The 20,797-nt window shown below is 37.4% G+C and overlaps 1 protein-coding gene across 4 annotated transcripts in view; it reads left to right on the top strand.

Annotated features, from left to right (window-relative positions):
* Nucleotides 1–6,774, top strand: part of LOC140528969 (Fc receptor-like protein 2) — a 38,557-nt gene extending 31,783 nt beyond the window's left edge. For all 4 annotated transcript variants that reach the window (XM_072647331.1, XM_072647328.1, XM_072647329.1 and 1 more), the window contains 2 exons: nucleotides 2,288–2,319; nucleotides 2,404–6,774. In XM_072647331.1, coding sequence (XP_072503432.1) covers nucleotides 2,288–2,319; nucleotides 2,404–2,529 — 158 coding nt within the window. In that variant the 3' untranslated portion in view covers nucleotides 2,530–6,774. The remainder of the gene's footprint in view (nucleotides 1–2,287; nucleotides 2,320–2,403) is intronic.
* The last annotated feature ends 14,023 nt before the right edge of the window (nucleotides 6,775–20,797 follow it).

Genomic DNA, 20,797 nt, shown 5'->3' with positions numbered 1-20,797 from the left:
TACACATTTAAACCAACTTCTGCCCTACTGGGGCGGAAAGGAGACAGTCCTTCTCTGTCTGATATCTAGTCTCCCAAATAGAAAGTCAACAACCATTACTTCGGTTCAGGCCACTAAAACTAGAGACAGATGGAGTCTTCCTGAGAGCTCAGGCAGTGGATCCATAGACTATTGTATCCCATTGTTCAGCTCCCCAGGCTTGTCTCCTGTTCCAGCTTCTATTGTGTCCCTTGTTCATTTGGATTAAACCAACAAGCATTTATTAAGAGTCTACAATGTGTCCGATACTGTGTTAATCCCTGGTTATACAAAGAAAGGTGAACAACTATGTACAAACAATTTATAAACAAGATAAATTGGAACACTGCTAATCCTTCTGCTACTGCAACTACCCACAAGCCCTTCAGCTTTTGCCACAATCAACTTCACAGCATCAGTGAAGACATCCTTTCACCATTTCAAAACAAAAAGTCCTTTTAACACTGAGTTACCACAGAACCACACATCTCTTACACACCCAAGCAGAACCAGGATGGTTGTGGTTACACAGATTTTAAAAAATGTCAGTCCTTGTCCCCAAGGAGTTTTCATTTTGAGAGGTGGAGGAGTACAGTGACCAGGGAAAGGCAAAGTTACAGGGATGATAAGCATAGTCATAGGGTAATCAAATAATGTGCTCTTTCCATAAGAAATGGTAGTATTGATTTCATTACTGTTCCAAGGACGAGAAGAAGAAAATAAGAAGAATGAAGTGGGGGACAATTGCTACCAATGGTCAGGAAGATGGTATTGTGGGGGTGGCTGTGGTTCTCTAAAGGTAGAGAGCTCCCACTAATTAGCATAACCCTAAGCTAAGAGCTAGAGAGCCAATTGGAAGAGTGAGGCTGCAAGAGTGTCCCTGGGTGACATGGCAGGAAGATGGTATTCTCATGTGGCTAGTGACTAACTGCTTTCCAGATTCATATTACTGGACACATCCAGGGAGGAAATAGTAGTAGAAGATCAATCTACTCTTCCTCCTGACCTCTATTGGAGTCTTTTGGGAGGGAATATAGATACATCTCTGAGTAACTCTTCTTCCTGATTCTGTTTCTGGAAAACTACTGTCACTTGGGATCTGGCTACTTCTCTTGAATGTCCAATTTCTAATATGCATAGTGAGAACAAATTTCTCCCTTCCCTCTTTAAAGGGATCCTCTCCAAGAGGAATTGATAGACAAGCTAAAAACTATAAACCTTTCAGGCATCTGCCATAGAAAGTTGCTCACTATTAGAGGTTATTGCATGAAGAGAGCAATGACAGGTATTCTTAGCAGCCAGAAGAAGCCTCTACCAGGCTGTCATAATCATAGAAATAGCTAAATAGCTAAAGCAGTCATTTTTTAGACATTTCTTAGGTGAGGACTGGGGGAAGAGATGGAACAGGCACAGTGAGTGGAATTTTACAGGAAGACTTCATGGATCCATAGGGTTTTAGAGAGATTTAGCAGAAGACAAGAGTTAAAAGACAGATGAAAACAGAAAGTTGTCTGGTTTAGAACTTAGAGAAAGAGTGGAGAAAGGCAAAGCAATGTAGAGGGAAGCAATGAAGGTTACAGTGGTTCTGGCACTAGGACACTGTTATAGGAAGCACCCTAGAACACCTAGGATGACCTGCTAGCAACAGGTTCTTTGATTTGCTTTTAAAGGAAAGACTGTTTAAAAGGGGGATTAACAATCCTACTTTTAATTGCATTCACTAGTTCAGGGGAAAGGTCAGCATGCTGAACTTGGAGAAAATACAAACAGAAAATAAACACGGAGAAATTAACACAAAGACCTACAGACAGGGCTCCAACTGTCTGAGTAAAGCAAATTGCTATACACTTTACATGCATCACTGGATTGAGGGAGCACAGACATCTGGTAGTCAAGGGGCTCTGAACATATGGCTACTCAGAGTCTTGACCAGGAAATCAAAAGATCTTTCTCATGAGCGAACTCCCAAAGTAAAATACCAACCTATCAGTATATATAACAAAGACTCAGCTTCTGATTAGCTCAGAGTCTGTAGGTACAAAACCTAAGTGACTCATCACAGCTGTGAACCATCAGTGTTCAAAGGAGATCAGTCCTTCAGATGTTTTCAATGAGCCTGGGAAACTGAACTCCAGAAAGAAAATAACAAAAAAATCCCACTTTGTTTGGGTTTACAGACACAGAATATGAGGTATGGATTCTGTGTGGGAAAGTTATTGCATATAAGAAAGTTATTGCATATAATTCAATGGTCCTTTTCCCTCCACAGCAGACACCTCAGAGACCTCTCCAGAGGACAAGGTGAGTCATGTTCCCTGATTTTCCTTTCCTATGCCCCTTCTCTCTTTCTTCTCCATGTCCTCATCTATTTTTTTTCCCTTCTAGGACTCCTCAGTGATGTATTCTGAGGTGAAGGCATATAGCCCTAATGACTCAATAGGGAAAGATAGCGCCATGGATGAGAACCATGAAGATGTTACAGACAATTATGAAAATGTCCTGCTCTCTTGACATTATGATCCCAGACCTAGACCCATCATGTCCTTCAGGGACATCACCTTTACATCACCCATCTGCTTTCCCCTCTGGTACTCTTTCTTCAGTTACTCTGAGGTGAAATGAGCACATTCTTTATTCAATGAGTGGACTTAGCAGAAGAGACCAGAGCTCTGGATAAGATATGATTATAGGAAAAATAAAGATAGCCAAAAGTTCAAACTAAAGTGTACTCCCTCTATAACCACCTCAAGAACAGTAAGAAACTATGCCAAATCAAACAATAAATCATCACCAAAAAAGACAGACCAAAACAAATCCACATTAATATACTCTTGTTGTTAAGTCATAGCAGAAGAGTCATAGCAGACTCTTCAAGACCTCATTTGGGATTTTCTTGGCAAAAATAGTTGAGGGGTATGCCATTTCCTTCTCCAGGCCATTTTTGCAGATGAGGAAACTGAGGCAAGCAGGGTTAAGTGACTTACCCTGGGTCACACAGTTAATAAATGTCTATGGCCATATTTGAAGTCAGGCCCTCCTGACTCCAGGCCCAATGCTCTGTCTGCTTTACTACCTAGCTGCCCTTAAGATACTCGACACATTTTTTTTTTAAATGAAGAAGTGAAGAAAAGATAAAAAAAGAGAAAAATATGTTACCTCTGTTAAAAATATAAAATTCATTTAGAGTTGAAATGGGAGGTTGAAGCAGAATCTATTATACTTCAGCTGAGTGCAAAAAAGCTGGAGATGGCAATCATAATCTCAAACAAGGCAACAGTAAAAATAGGCATGGTTAGAAAAGGTAAACAGGGAAACCACACTATGCTCAAGGGCATCACAGATAACAAAACAATATCAGTGATAAATGCAGAATCATCAAAAAACGTAATCTCTAAGTCCTTAAAGGAAAATCAACTAAATTATTGGAAAGACTAGAAAGAAAAACAGTAAGTGCTGGCAACTTTAATGTACCCCTCTCAGATGTAGACAAATACAACAGAAAAATAAGAACACTATTCACCATATAAAGAGAGTATTTGAAAAATTAGATATTATAGACCTTGGTTGTTTACTGAATGAGCATTGTAAAGAGATGCATAATTTTCAATTTTTCCTTGCACCTTTAAAAATAATTGGCTATATTCTAGTACATAAAGTATTCACATATAAATTAAAACATAAATATTAGACACATTTATAGCCTAATAAAAGGTGTAATTAATGAGGAAAATTGGAAGAAAAAACTCAGACTTAAAAGGTGTTAATATAATGTAATCCTAACTACTGAGCAAAAAAACAAATTATAGAAATAATAAATACTCATATCAAGTAAAATGACAACAGAGAATATATTGATACTGATTTATATGTAGCCAAAGTAGCCCTTAAGGGAAAAAAGTTTTCTATCTCTACATACTTAAAAGAATAAAAGAGAGAATGAAGTGATCAATGAATTGAACAAACAACTAAATAAAACTAAAGAAGAAACAAATAAATAATCCAAAATAAACACAAAAATGTAAGGTCTTAAAATGAAAGAAAAACAAAATGGAAAATAAACAAAAAGCTTCCTGAGGTGATTATAGAGCTTGGAGTAAAAAACATGAACAAAATAGGCAAACCATTAACTAACCTCAAACAATAAAGAGAAAGAAAAACCAAGTTATCAACATCAAAAATGAAAAGGAAATACATGATATTGTTAAGGAAACTGTTATATCCATTTATGTCAACAAAACTAAAATCTTAGTTGACATAGATGTATATTTTAAAAAGCCAATTCAATAAATATTTATTAGCTTCCATTTGCTCCATTCTAATTTTTAAGGAATTATTTTCTTCAGTGAGCTTTTGGATCTCTACTTCCATTTAGCCAATCCTGCTTTTAAGACAATCTTCTCCTTATTGGTATGTTGGACCCCTTTTGCCATTTGATTTAGTCTATTTTTTAAGGTGTTATTTTCTTCAGTATTTTTTTGGGTCTCCTTTAGCAAGCTGTTGACTTGTTTTTCATGATTTTCTTGCATTACTCTTATTTCTCTTCTCAGTTATTCCTCTTCTTCTCTTACTTGATTTTCAAAATCCATGACCTGAGACCAATTCATATTGGAGGCTTTGGATGGAGGAGCTTTGACTTTGTTGTCTTCTTCTTAGTGTATATTTTGATCTTCCTTATTGCCAAAGTAAGATTCTATAGTCTGAATTTTTTTCCATTGTTTGCTCATTTTCCCAGCCTATTTCTTGACATTTAAACTCTTTGTTAAAGTTGGCCTCTGTTTCCAGTGTGGAGGGCATACTGTCCCAAGCTTCAGGGATTTTGTGCAACTATTTTCAGAGATATTTCTAGGGACCTATAAGTTTTCAGTTCTTCTAAAGTGGTATTGGTTGCAAAGGATATGTGTTTACTCCTCTCCTGGCCTATGATTTGGTCTGTGAGTGACCACAAACACTTTTCTGTCCTTGAACTATGAGGAGAGTTCCCTTTCCACTGCTACCACAAGCTCTGCTATGCCAATGGCAGTCCTGGGCTGAGGAGGAGCACCACTTCTTTGATCCTTTTACCGTCTGTGGGCTGAGAGCTCCAGAAACAGCTGCTGACACCACTACTGACCCAGTCACTCTCAAGGCCCACTCCTGGCTTACTGAGTCCAGATCTATGGTAGGGCCAGGGCCAGACTGTTCTACTCTCTCACCCAGGTCTGATAGCCTTTTTTTTTTACTGACCTTCTAAGTTGTCTTTGCCATTTGTGGGTTGAGAAGTCTGGAAACTGGTACAGCTACCAATGATTAAGTCACCTGAGGCCTGTTCTGGCCCTGTCTGTGCCTGTGCAGCCCATGCTGGACTGCACTTTTCTCTCAGATTGGTGCAACAGAACTTTTCTGTCGACCTTCCAGGTTGTCTTGGCCTGGATATTTGTTTCACTCTGTCTTTTTGTGGATTCTGCTGCTCCAGAATTTGTTTAGAGTCATTTTTTTACAATTATTTGGAAGAGTTTGGGGTAGAGCTCTAGCAAGTCCTTGCTTTTATTCCACCATCCACCCTTCCAACCCTTCAATAAATATTTATTGAGCAACTACTGTGTATGGGTGCTGAGAGAACACACACACACAGGAAACAGTCCCTACCTTCAGGGAGTTTACATTCTACTAAGGGAAATATAAAATGCAAAAGTTCAGACTAAGTGGCCATAGAGAATTAAAACAACCTAATCTCAAAAATAGAATTTGAGCAATCCATAAACTTTCAATAAAAATAAAAAACCTAACCTTGGACTCCAATAGACATGAATTCTGTCAAATATTTAAAGAACAATTAGTCCCCCTATATTAAATTCATTATTTGTAAGAACAGCTAGAAAGGGTCTTACCACTGATCAATGCACTAATTGTGAATAGAGAGGGTTTAAGAGGAAACATACCTCTCTACTAGTAAACCATAGGTAAAGAATGAGGTTATGTTGTCAGATGTAGCCAATGTGCTGGCCTTTTCCTTAAATATATTTCCTTATTACAAGGTGGCCTTCCCTTTGTGAGGTATGAGTGAAAAGAAAGAGCTGTTGGGAAGTGATAACAATTTTCTTTAATCAAACTTTTTCTAATTAACAAGAATTATTTTTTTCTCCCTCTTCTCTCCTCATTTTCCTCTTGACCACCCATTAAGGAAGAAAAAACAAAACCATTATAACAAATGTACAGTCAAGTACAACAAATTCTCACATTGGTCATGTCCAACAATGTACATCTCATTCTACACACAGAGTCCACCACCTCCCTGTCAAGCAGTGGGTAGCATTCTTTGTCATTGGTCCTTTGGAATCATGGTTGGTCATTGTGTTGATCAAAGTTCTTAAGTATTTCGAAGGTTTTCATCTTCACAATGTTGTCATTGTATAAATTGTTCTGCTCACCTCACTGCTTCATTTCATAGAAATCTTTCCAGTTCATTTTGTTATGTCCTGTGGACCAATAATTCTCCATTGCATTCATGTACCACTAATTCCCCAATTGATGGCCCTTCCCTTAGTTTTCAGTTCTTTATCCCTATAAAAAGAGCTACTATAAATATTTTTGGACCTGATTTATTTTCTTCTTTCTTTGATTTCTTTGGTATAGGCCTAATATGACTAGATCAAAGGGTATTCACAGTTTACTAACTTGTGGGGCATCATTCTATATTGCATTCTAGAATAGTCTGGACCAATTGACATTGATAATAATGTTGTTGTTTTAAACACCAATAAAATGTTTGTTTAAAAACTTGTGCCTGACCCATCATATCTCTTAGGAGTATTGTCTCTGGACAGGTCTCCGGACCTATTTCTACTTTGATTCTGTCAAAGTAGACTTTTAACCCAGGTCCTGTGACTCCAGAGAAAATACTCTTTTTACTATATTATATTCTACCTCTAATGCAGATTATAAGCAGACCTATTCAGCATGAAGGTCAAAGAATACTTCCTAAGAAATACAGCTATCTAAAATGATAATGGGTTGCCTTGGGACATAAAGACAAGAAGTTTTTAAACAAAAGACTGAATTATCACTTATTGAGTATATTGTATATAGCATACCTGTTTGGCTATGATTTGGACTTGATGACCTCTGAAATTCCTGCCAAATCTGATATTCTGTGATTAAATGGCTCCTTCCACCTAGACAACTGAGTACTACTGAATAGAGTCAGGAAGTCTTGAGTTCAAATGAAGCCTCTTACTTGAAGGCACTTACTGGCTGTATTATCCTGGGTAAATCATTTCACTTGTGTTTACTTCAGTTTTCACGACTGAAGAATGGGGATAATAATAACATTTACCTCAAAGGGCTACTGTGAAGATTAAATGAGATGATTTTTGTAAAGCACTTAGCAAAGTGCCTGGCATAGAGTTGTGTTGTTGTTGTGTTTGTCCTTCATTCTTCAAAAGGACCATGACATCACAATAATGACATGACTTGCAGTTGACTTTGATTTGAGTGAGGGCTGTACAAGGTCACCAGCCTCATCTTCTCCTCCAGAGCCATCTGGATCCGGTGGCCTGATATACATCAGGATGACTGGAGATGGCCCAGGATGCAGTGCGGGACCCTGACCATTTTAGCCTAAGGCCTGGCATATAGTAGGCACTATTTAAATGCTTATTTCTTTCCCTTCCCCCTTCTAGCCATAGAAATTGAATGCATAAATTGGCAAAAGTACTACAGTAGTCAATATGGAGTTTCAGAAAGCCAACTTGATTTGGAGTCATTGGACCAAAGTTCAAATTCCACCTCATATTTAATATCTTTGTGACCTTTGACAAACCTCTCTTGGTCTCAGTTTCTCCCTCTATAAAATGAATTGGTTGCACTAGATTATCTTGAAGATCCCTTCCAGCTCTAAGCCCTGTGGTCCTGTAAAATAATTCCTTGTCTTCTATACCCAAGGCACCCAGGGAGCAAAGTCCATTTTCCTCTTGTGTAATGACCTCCCCACTAATACCAGCCAGGTGGTATCTCACTGTTTCTTACGTACATTTCCTCAAGACCTGCATCCTTTAGGAAAGTATTTCCTGATTAAAATATCTACTGATTCTCAAAATTAACCTATTAACCAACATATATTTACTGAGTGCCTACTACGTGCTACACACTATGTTTAAATGTGTGTGGGGATGGAAAGGCCCTGTTATGGAAAATTATGAAACCATTGCTGCCCTCATTCAGCTAATTCTCTGTTTTTAAAAAACTGGATATATAAACGGGGGTGGGGAAAACCCCTCCAACTACCTCTTAACATATAACAGTAATGTGTATTGTATTCCTTTACCACTGTGGGAATGCTGTGACTTCTTTACGGGTTTACTTATGTCTTTTCTTCCCCAAACAGCCTACAGAAATTTGATACAAAGAATTAAGGTCTTTGAGATAGAGGGTAATGCCTGAAATAGTAACTCCACTCAAATAATTTTATTTTTGTCCTTTTCCATTTCCCATCCATTTACATGGAAGTCTAAATGGATGTTGGAGTTGAAAAAAAAACTGAGGGAAATCAGACCCACACAAACCTTGGTGGTTTATTAAAAGAATAGCCTCTAAAAAGATGCTGACTGGGTGATATTGGACACTCAAATTTTAATCTAGTATTTTGAGAACTTCCTAATCTACATCAGATAAAGTCTAGACAAAGAGATATAGCCCCTGATCAGAACATGAAGGGATTTTAAAAGTAGACTTACATAATCAAATATTGAATTTCTGCCATTCCTGCTACTGGGGAGGCTAAAATGGGTGGCTCTCATGAGCTTGGAAGTTCTGAACTACATTGAGTCATGCTGATTGGGTGTCTCCACTAAATTTGGCATTAATTGAATCAACCTCCAGAATTAGAAGATCATCAGGTTGCCTAAGGAGAGATGACTTATCCCAGATTTGAAATAGAGCTGATGAAAGCTCCCATGCTAATAAGAATGAGATTAAGTTCCTCTGTGTCACTTATATTTCCAGTCTGGATACAGGGAGACATTCTTTTAAAAAATTAAATTAAATCTTATAGTGTCTCCTTATCTGGGGGACTCTTCTGTGTTAAAAAAAAAACAAAAACATTGATTCTTTGGATGAGGGAGTTTTTAGGGAGGTATTACCTCTTATAGACAAGGGTCTGACAAAGGTCTCCTGGGAGAAAAGCAACTGAGGATTTGCTCTATCTAGTGTGTGAGTAACTTGCCTTCCTAAAATTATTATAGCTTAAACCTCTGGGCTTCAAGATTGTTATGGTGAAATAAAGACATGGAGTAACATCCAGGCAACAACTTATTTAGCAATGCATGTAGTTGCAAAAGCAAAGTGTTCAGTTTTGTTTCTTTTGATCAGTTCAAGGATCCAGAGGCTCACAGCTTTTTGACTTTTATACTATTTTTATACATAGTACAAGAAGGGAACATGAATACCTCAGTCAAGGTGTTAAGTAGACTAGGGCATGTGTTGATGTCTCATGAGTGGCAGTGGCAGTGGCAGGGGAGGTGGGAAGTGCATTTCACAGAAAATACTTGAAGGATACAAGACTCAATAATATCAGTGTTGAGAGTCAAAACTTATAATTGCAAAATGGAAGGCTAATCATAAAATGGAGTCCCTTTGGTTTAACAATCACAATCACACACACACACACACACACACACACACACACACACACACACACACACACACACTTTCAAATCCCCACCAGTTCTTCAGTTACCTAGAAAAAAATTGATCTAGGCAGAGACATTGAAGGTGGGAATCTAATTACAATAGATGAATAAAGAAATTCTATACAGCTGTAGTTTTAAGGGTATTAAGGTGTTTTAGCAGCATCCATGATCTTCAGAAGTCTAGCAAGGACTTCTTGTGCATCTCTCAAACAACTGTTTGTGGATCAGGGCAGGTTTCAGGAGGTACTTCCTTGACTTTCTCCAGATTTCAGGTCACTTATGGAGATTCTCTAGGTAATGTTGCTAAAGTCTGGTAGTGACAAGATGATATAATTTTATAAAACATGACAAAGTCTCATGAGATTGGCCTTCTAATAATCAATTCTCGTAGTTAAAAACTCGTTCAGATACTATAGATCTAATCTTATTCAAAGAGTGCCAGGGCTAGAGGCCTGAGGGCTACCCGAGTCTTACCTTACCTCTATCGGAGGTCTTCGGCTGGCCAAACCGGATACTCGTATGAGAGAAGAGACCTATCAGAGTCGAACAAGGGTTGAGCTTTATTTCAGGGTCTCGGTTACAAGTGCAGGGGGAATTCTTCCTTAGGAGGGAGAGAGAAAGATCTCCCAAGGAGGCAAAGATCTTACAATAAGAGATTGGAAGTAGAAGTGTAAGTGGGGAGAGAGGGAGAGGGGAGAGTGGAGAGAGGAAAAGCGGAGCCTTCTGTCCTCACACGTGGCCCCTCCGCCCAAGAGAACTTTCAGGCTTTCCTGACTCCAATTAAGCTCTCCAGCCGCATAGTTTGCATCTGAATACCGTGCCTGTTAGGTAACAATGGGTGTGCCCAGATCCAGGACAGCCTAGAGAGCGGGGATGCTCCTCCCATCACGTATCTCACGGGAAGAGGCGGAAATACACGAGATAGCTTGGTCTCCTCCTCGATTCCCTGTTGTTATTATGGGGGGCCTCGTGAGAACTCTAAGATTTAGAAGTTCCCACCTTTACCCACCCGAGACTGTCCACATGGAATTGAGCTTCCATTCCCAGCAAAAGAGCTATAAGAAGAATACCTAATAAGGAACTCAGAATTCACCTGGAACTTCAAATAATTTCAGTTTTGACATAGCACTTGCTCTTTTAATCTCTTCCCAAATTTTGTATCTGATATGCACAATGCCATCAACAGGCTAAAGGGAGAATCTTAAAAAGATTCATGAGAGCCTGATTTGAAAAAAAAGAGTCCTTCTGTCCCTTAATATTATCAGACAGTGACTTCAAAATAGGAAAATGATTTCAATTTCTTTGCAACTATTAATGCAATTTTATATGTAAAATCTGTAATCCAATTTTGAGAGCTTATTGCTAAAACATACTCAAGGTTTGTACATCCCAGTAGAAATATTTAGATGCCAATCACATATATGTATATATATACATATATATGTATATATTCCAGTTCTTAGACTTCTAATAGTCTAATCTTGTTACTTTCTCAAAGTTTACTACTCCATTAATTTTTTTTAAAACTTTACATCTTTATCCTATGCCCCTCTTTTGAGTATACATAGTATTCTCATATCCTCTTGAAATAATGCAATACTTTAAGACCCTAATCTTTTATATGAATATATAACTATTAGTAATAGGATGGCAAGCTTAAGAGTTAATTTACTTAATTTCTTAGAACATGGTGTTGATCACAAATTCAAATTAAAATAGTAAGATCTTCCATACTCACATCTTATTATAGTAACTTAGGGATGTTGCAGTATCAATCTATTAATTAATAAATTTATAATTTTAATGACAAAACTTTAACTATTCACCTGTCCTGACTATAGAAACTTGTTATCTAAGGAAAAGGAGAGATATGGTTATGATGATATCATGACTATGCCTTTAAGGGCCCAGACTTATCTGGCACAATTCATAACAGAGGAAACTCCCTCAGTTCGATTTAATTTCAGAGATGAGTTATACTTAACAGCCAATCATATAGCAAAGTTCCACATTATTCACCGGATGTCACAGCCAAGCTCAGGATTCTCCAGGTAGGAAAATTTCCTATTCAGAAAGGAAATAGCATAATAGGAAAACTGAGTCAAGAGGATTCTACTTTATCTATGGAATTCAATGCCAATTGTATTCAAGACTAATACAGAGCACTTAACATTTACTAGCTTTTATACAGTTATCCCTTCTACATCACAACTTTCCCCATCACAGTTTCAATATATTGTGGACCAGCATAAGAAATTGAATGGGAATTTTTGGGGAGTTTTATGGAAATTGCAGATGAAACATGAAGGGCAGCAGACAACACAGAAAAAGCTTAGAAACTAAGGAATGAAAAAATATATGTATAATACTGTGTGATATCAATATATTTTATTTTTTAATACTGTAACAATTCAGACTTTTTCTCTGATATGACAGTGGGACCAAAAATTTTTATGCAGATTTTCCAGATTGGGGGGGATATGTGAAAGGGATAACTGTATAATGATTTTGATTCTTTTAAAATCACCCAATGAGCCAAATTAATTCCAGACCAACCCTTCCCAGATACTTTAAGAGGATGGATAAAATGCATGCCATACCTTTCCTCCAGACACCTATATTCTCTGCAGTTTTAATCCACAAGATTCTAAGGACTGGAGATAGACCCCTCTAATGGTCTTCTTAGGATAGAATGTTAGTATACTGCTCTAATAATTTCATGCTGCATATTTTTAAAAATTCAAACCACAATTTGGAGAAATTACATTTCAACAACAAATTTAGTCTCCAATTAGTTTAAAAGGCCATGAATTTCTGCAGACTTGGGGTGGGAGTGATGCAGCACATTACATTCCCTCTTATCTTCTATTTTCATATTTCTAACCTATCCAGAGTGAGAAGTGGAAAGAGAGAGAGAACGAGAGAGAGAGAGAGATTATTTTTTCTAAAGGGTAATTGAGAATTCCTTCTTCCGGCCAAAGTTGGAACCAATCAGGATTCTTATATATCTTGAATTCTTTACATAGTTTAAGAGCTCTGTCTTTTAACAGGAGACTTTCCCTGGTCCCAGGCTAATAAGAACTTCCCTAAGGGGTATCCATAGTTACAACCTTCTGAACAGGAATCTTCCACTAAGTAAATAAGAACTTCCCTAAGCATCCCTTGGTTTATTAGACCCTCCTCAGGGACCACTCACCTCTAAGGAGATAGCCATCTGGATGTGGTTCAGAAAGACAAGGAGTTCTGGGGACAGATGATCCTTCATCAAGGAAATCCTTTGGTAGAAATCTTGCCAGAGTATAGCAAAGGTCCATTGTCATATGGGAACTAAGTCTCAGTTTCTTTGTGGTCACCAAAACAGTCATATTTGTCTTTTTTTCGGAGAAGACCATGACATCAGAGAAATGATGACATGACTTACACTTGACATTGTTGAGTGAGGGAGGGGCTGTGCAAGGTCACCAACCTTGCTTTCATCAAAACAGTTATACTTGAATAAAGACACAGTAACATTCAGACAATGAGTTATTTAGCAAGCATGTAATTGCAGAAACAAATTAGGTCCAAGGCTCTCAGTCTGGTCAAGGACCCTAGAGGCTTATGGATCTTTGGCATTTATATGATTGCTGCATAGTACAAGAGGGAAACAGGAATGTACCAGCCAAGCAGTGATAGAGCAGGATGTGTGCTGATGTCTCATGAGTGGCCAGGGGTGGATGGGGAAGGGGTTCACAGAAAACATTTGAGAGACACAAATCTCAAAACTCAAAGATATCAGTGTTAATAGGTGAAATTTATAGTCACAAAATGGAGGCACTTTGTCATACTTTTATGGAAGTTCTCAGTTTAGAACTTCAGTTGAAAGTAGAAAGGTTCCATAGTTTGATTCCCCAGAGGAGCATTCTAAGTAATGACCAGCAGTAACCTCAGAACCAATGGAATGCAGTCAAGCAGTGGCTACGAGAGGGAATAGTGCCCAGAAGAAATTAACATGTTATGCCCTCATAATCTGATGAGACTACTGATCACAGAGAGATTGCACAACACAAAAGAAGACCTGGAAAGATATTCAACATGAGTCATGTAATGACACTGGAAGTCTTAGAGGTATGTGACCCTTCAATTCACATGCCCTGGCTAGGCATATTCCTTTTACACATATATCCTATATGCATCTACTCTTCCCATGAATGGTATACATATTTGTGGGAGAGTGTACCTCAGATTTATAAAAGAAATGTTCTGTTACTCCTTTTCTTCCAATGCTATTTCATTAAATGTCTGCTTTGGATTAAGTGTAACTTCTGGCTAGTTCAAAAATGTTTTCTTCTTTCCTCAAGCCTCCCATACCACCCATTCTCCTGTCTTCATAGCTGAGGAATTTGCCTCAAACTTTGGTGTGATTAAAGTTTAAACTGCACCCAGTTCTAGATGACATTAGCTATTGAAACTCTCCAGCAAGCTTGTTGATGTTGTGTAGTTATAATTCCACCTTTTTTATCCTGAGTAAACCTCCCTGATTCATTTTTAAAGACTCCCCCTTTTTCTACTGGTCCATGCTTCCTGGCCCCAAAACTGTAGTTGTCATAGAAGACCTTTTGTCTGAAAATCCCATGTAAACTCAGCCTCTCAGCAGCTTGGTGCCTTTGATCAGAAAGTACTTCCCTGGATGTTGCTGGTCCAAGCCACTATCTACAGCACGCTGCCCTCATGGAATGATAGGGTCAAGGGAGACAGAATCTCTCCACAGCCTCCCAACTGCACTTGGCTACACCTATTCTGGTATTACTGGATACCTTTCACCTGAACTCCACTATAAATTTGCATAATAGCATGGGTACTTCTTTATAGACAGCTTAACACCTCATTAACATATTAGTAACTCATTACCTCAATTATATTTCCTTTGCTTTCTATGATTAGATAAACTAGAGGAGGGGGAATGGAAATCAATTCATCAAAAACCGACTACTATCCCCTACCCCACCCCACTCACAAGTATTAAAGAATTGCTTATTAGAGAAACACTGAGGATTTGTTACCTGAAAGTTAATTCTTTTGGCACACTTATCCTGTAGCTTCTATGCCTAAAAGACGGCATTTAATAATGATGATAATGGATAACATTTATATAGCACTTCAATGTTTGCAGAACACTTTACATATATTATCTCATTTTACCCTCACAACAACCTAGGGAAGTAGGTGCTATTATTATTCCTATTTTACAGATGAGAAAAGTGAGGGAAGCAAAGGTTAAATGACTTACCCAGTTTGATAAATGTGAATCCAGCCCCTAGAATGTTCTTTCTTTCCAGGGGAGTGAATAAAATTGGATTGAAACATGATGAACCTTCTGAGGCACAGAATCTTAGTGAAGCCTTCGAAAATCTAAACTCTGGAAATCACATATTATCAGGCCCGAAATGAACTTTAGAATCTAAAAGTCTGATTTTACAGATGAAAAAACTGAGGTCCAGAGAGATTAAAGTCATTTGTGTGAGGTCTCATGCGTAACTATTAGTAAAACCAGGACTAGAACCCTGATCACCTGACTCTCTAATTCAATACATTGTATACTACTTTACTTGAATCATCATTGAAAACACCTTAGATATCAACATGAAACTACATAAAAGGTACATATTCAGTCATTGCCTGAGGCCTTCTCACCTGCTTGTCAAACCAGTAACAAATAATTCCTGAGCATGGAAGAAACTGTGTTAGGCCTAATGTACTATTCCTTTAAGATATCCCTTCATTAACAAAAGCTCCAGAATATCAAGGGACTTAATGAAAAGACATGCTAGGGAAGGTGGCCTTGCCATACCAGATCTTAAACTGTATTATAAAGCAGCAATCACCAAAACTACTCGGTACTGACTAAAACAGAGTGGTAGATCAGTGGAATAGGTTAGGTACACAAGACACAGTAGTCAGTGACTATAGTAATCTACTGTTTGATAAACCCAAAGACCCCAACTTCTGGGATAAGAATTCACTATTTAACAAAAACTGCTAGGAAAACTGAAAAACAGTATGTCAGGAACTGGGCACTGACCAATATCTTACACGGTATAACAAAATAAAGCCAAAATGAGTACGCAATTTAGATATAAAGGCTGATACTATAAATAAACCAGGAGAGTATGGAATAGTTTGCCTGTCAGATTTATGGAGAATGGAAGAATTTATGATCAAACAAGAGATGGAGAACATTATGAAATGCAAAATGGATAATTTTGTTTGTACAAACAAAGCCAATGCAACCAAGATTAGGAGGGAAACACAAATTTTACAACCAGTGTTTCTGATAAAGACCTCATTTCTAAAATATAAAGAGAATTTTGTCAGATTTATATGAATACAAGTTATCTCTGAATTGATAAAAATGGTCAAAGAATATGAACAGGAAGTTTTCAGAGGAAGAAATTAAAGCTATCTATAGTCATATGAAAAAATGCTTTAAATCACTATTGATTAGAGAAATGCAAATCAAAACAACTCTTAGGTTCCACATCACACCTGTCAGATTGCCTACCAGGACAAAACAGGAAAAGGGTAAATGCTGGAGATGTGGGAAAATCAGAACACTAATGCATTGTTGGTGGAATTATGAACTGATCAACCATTTTGGAGAGCAATTTGGAACTATACCCAAAGGGTTATAAAAATGTGCATGCTGTCTGACCCAGCAATACTGCTTCTAGGGCTGTATCCCAAAGAGATCATGCAAATGGAAAAGGACCCATATGTACAAAAATATTTATATCAGTTCTTTTTGTGGTGGCAAAGAATTGGAAACTGAGGGAATATACATCAATATGGGAATGGTTGAACAAGCTGCTGTATATGAATGTAGTGGAATACTATTGTGCTATAAGAAATGATGAACAGGAGGACTTCAGAAAAACCTGAAAAGACATATATGAAGTGATGCTAAGTGAGGGGAGCAGAACCAGAAGAACATTGTACACAGTTACAGTCATATTATGTGATGACTGACTTTGATAGACTTAGCCCTTCTCAGCAATGCAAGGTTCTAAGACAACCCAGAAAGGCTCATGATAGAAAACGCTATCCACATCCAGAGGAAGATTTATAGAGTCTAAATGCAAATTGAAGCAAACTATTTGCTCTCTCTCACTCTCTCTCTCTCTCTCTCTCTCTCTCTCTTTTGTTTTGTTTTTTTCTTCTTTCTCATGATTCATTCCATTGGTTGTAATTCTTTTTTACAAAATGACTAATGTGAAAATATTTTTAATATGAATATATATGTAGAGCCTGTATCAGATTGCATGCTGTCTTGGAGACGGGAAGAAAATTTAAAACTCAAAAGCTGGTGGAACTGAATGTTGTAAATTAAAGATAAATTTATATCTATATTTATTTATTTATTTATATCTATAGGTATACATACATACATACATATATATGTGTGTGTGTGTGTGTGTGTGTGTGTGTGTGTGTGTGTGTGTGTGTATATATATATATATATATATATATATATATATATATATATATATATATATATATATATATATATATATATATATACATATATCCCTTCATTGGTATGAAGCAGTTTAGTGCTGAAAGGAACATAAGTATTTTTATATAAAGAAAAAGACTGAATAACTAGCAAAAGATGTAAAGTATTATTCCTTTACTTATAGATTAACTTTTGGATGCCTAAGAAGAATGGAAAAAATTTTCATTTTAATAAGAACTGATTTAAAAAATGTGTATAAAGAAACAAAGTTTTCAAATAGGATTCAAGTAGTTTAGGATAGAAAATAAAATATGGAATGAATTTTTAAAAGTTCAACTAATTTTGTAAAGTATATACTGTGATATCTCATTTGCATATAAACAATTTACTGTTTTAAATGAGTAAAGAAAAAATGTAATTTTTGAAAAATGAAAAAATAAGAGAACAAAGAAACACAGTTCATGGACACAAAAGGATTAGTTTAGGGACTTTGTTGAAGACATTAAATAATGGAATACATAAAGGTCCCTCAACTCTTTTGCATATAGGTGGCACAGTGGATAAAGTGATGGACCTGAAGTCAGGAAAATTTGTCTTTTTTAGTTCAAAACTGTCCTCAGATACTAACTGTGTGACCCTGGACAAGTCACTTAACCTGTTTGCCTCAGTTTCCTCATCTGCATAATGATCTGGAAAAGAAAATGGCAAACCACTCCAGTGTCTTTGCCAAGAAAACACCAAATGGTAATCACAAAGGGTTGGACACAATTGAAATTATGACTAAAACTCACAAATGAAATGCTATCACTAATTAAAGACTGAGGTATGATTTTTAAAACACTTCCAGTTTTGGGGGGGGAAATTTTATGGATTTTAAGTGAAAGTGAAGCAACTGAATGCCAGGATGTTTTCATTTAAGCCACTTAAAATGATAGGAATTCCTGGGATAGGAACCTGGCGTTGGTGCCTGATGATAAGAAGACTCTCTGGTGAAGACAGGAGATACAACAGCAGGCAGAAAACTTTTGGAATGGTGGGTAACTAGAAGTAGTTAGTTGATGGAAGGCTTCAGTGAAGTGATTCCTGATTGGTAGGAAAGGAAATTTACTTCATTCCCCAGAATCTTTAGTATAAGTTTTGTCCTTTGAGTATCACATAGATTTGGAGGGAGGTGAAGTTTTTCATAGTGCCTACTACCTTATGGTGCCTTCTCTGAATTTTGAAAGAAAAGTGGAGGGGAAGACAGACTTTGGAAATATTTTCAATCCTTATGAGCTGTCAAGCTGTCAATAATGCATTAATCTTGAATTAACGTGAGACAGCTGGATAGCAGAATGAATAGAACACCAGCCCTGGAGTCAGAAGGATATGAATTCAAATCAGGCTTCAGACACTTACTAGCTGTGTGATGCTAGGCAGGTCACTTGACCTCAATTGCCTCCAAAAAAAAGAGTTAATCTGAACTCAATTGATGTGAATTCTATTCTGAATGGATAGTACAGGATCTGAGTAAATGAATCACTGGTTGGGCTGGGCTATACATGCAGAGACAGCTAATAGCATTCTGGTTTAAAGGGAACTAATATTTACATTAAAAGGTAGCATTTCTAAGGACTCTTTTAAGGATGACTGTAAATTGAAAGAGTCTTTAAAAGCTATGTTCAAATACAGAAGAGAATTTCCCAGCTGAGGAATGGTGAGGACCAATCGCCAACTAATAAGAAAAGAAGAAATTCCCTGAGGTACAGATGTTCTACAAATTCCATCAAAGCCTGATTTCCACAATTGTGTTACCCTGGAACTTTGACTTTCCTCCCTCATTTGGTTCCTTACCATATTCTTGTGTTTGCACACTGTCACAAAGATATTGAGTGCATTAGTGAGAGAGTATGATATAAGTTTCTGAGTGAACTGTGATACATCTAAGACTTTTGCACTTTATTTAATAGCAGTACATGTATGATATTATTATTTTCCTTGCCTTTGTGGTTGTTCAGTTATTTGTACATGTATAAATATGTATTTACATAGATACTTTATGAATGTGTAAATAGACATGCTCGGAAACATACACAAAAGTTAGAATGGTGAATAGATGGAATGTAACAGAACTACCACTAAGACTGAGAGAGTTTGAGTGTAATTGTATGGTGGTATTCTATCACTGGGAATCTAAGGCAGCTAGATGGCACAGTGTATAGAGAGCTGGGCCTGGAGTCAGGAAGACCTGAGTTTAAATTCAGCCTCAGTCATTTAATCCTGTTTGCTTCAGTTTCCTCATCTGTAAAATGAGCTGGAGAAGGAACTGCAAACTGCTTCAGTATCTTTGCCAAGAAAACCCCAATGGGGTCACAAAGAGTCCAACATGACTAAACAACCAAACATGACTAAAAACAACACCACAACAACAATCTTGACCTGGTAATGTGAGGGAAAAATGGAATAAGTAAGGCAACCTAGAGTTGATATCCACATACCCTATGAGGAGAGTAATGTTGTAGGAGATCACCTTAAGGGTCACACCTCACCATAGGCATACCATTGCCTATATGGTTCCTTTCCATTTTTTGTTTTCCTCCCTATCCCAATCATCCTTAATATCTATATTATATACATAAAACACATTCTTTAGTTTGGTAAGCCATTTATCCTTTAACATTCAAAGTTCTTGAAATCCCACCTCCTTCAAGAAGCTTTCTTTGATTGCTTAGGAAAAAAATCTTACAGATTCTCCTGACTTGTTTGGTCATGGAACTCCACTGTCTCTTTTCTATCTCTGTGCCCCAAATATACATCTACCTTGGCAGTATGCCACTTAAATACTTCTATTTTGTTTTTTTGAATATATATATATTTATATATGACAACTTTTTTCTTATTCTTAGATATATGTACTTAATAGTGTACCTTTCTTAGGCTGTAAGATTCATATGGAAAGGGACTGCATCTGGCTAAATTATTCTCTACAGCAGTGGCATAACACCAGAGTTAGATGACTAACTGGGATGTTAAAGTTGTGTGTGTTCATCTTTCTTTGCCAAAGAAGACCATGCCATCAAAGAAATGATGACATGACTTGCACTTGACTTTGTTTTGAGTGAGTGAGGTCTGTACAGGTCACCAGCCTCACTTCTCCTCCAGAGCTATCTGAATTCAGTGACCAGATATTCATCAGGATGACTGGAGATGACCTAGGATGAGACAATTGGGGTTAAGTGACTTGCCCAAGGCCACACAGCTAGTGAGGGTCAAGTGTCTGTGGTGGGATTTTAACTCAGGTCTTCCTAACTCCTGCACTGGTGCTCTATCTACTGCACCACCTAGCTGTACCAGGGGTATTAGAGAATGAGGAGAATAAAGCAGAGAAGGATGAAGATGAAAACTCATTGACTTGACATCAGAATGAAGAACCTATTGGACTGTGGCCCTCAAGTGAGTGTGAAAATCTACAGGTATAACTATAAGTGAGGAAAGAAACACAACGTGTCTCAAAGTAGCGGAGGGAGATGTCCCTTGAAAGATGCAAAGCAGATATGGTTGGAATTCAAAAAGAACTGCAACCTGACATTTTCCCTGAAATCAGAGAGAGTAAGTTGAGGCAATTTCTCCTGGGAAATGACCT

The sequence above is a fragment of the Notamacropus eugenii genome, chromosome 2 (genome assembly GCF_028372415.1).
Source record: "Notamacropus eugenii isolate mMacEug1 chromosome 2, mMacEug1.pri_v2, whole genome shotgun sequence".
NCBI lineage: Eukaryota > Metazoa > Chordata > Mammalia > Diprotodontia > Macropodidae > Notamacropus > Notamacropus eugenii.
The sequence above is the reverse complement of the archived record's forward strand: the minus strand, read 5'-3'. Positions and strand labels throughout refer to the sequence as shown.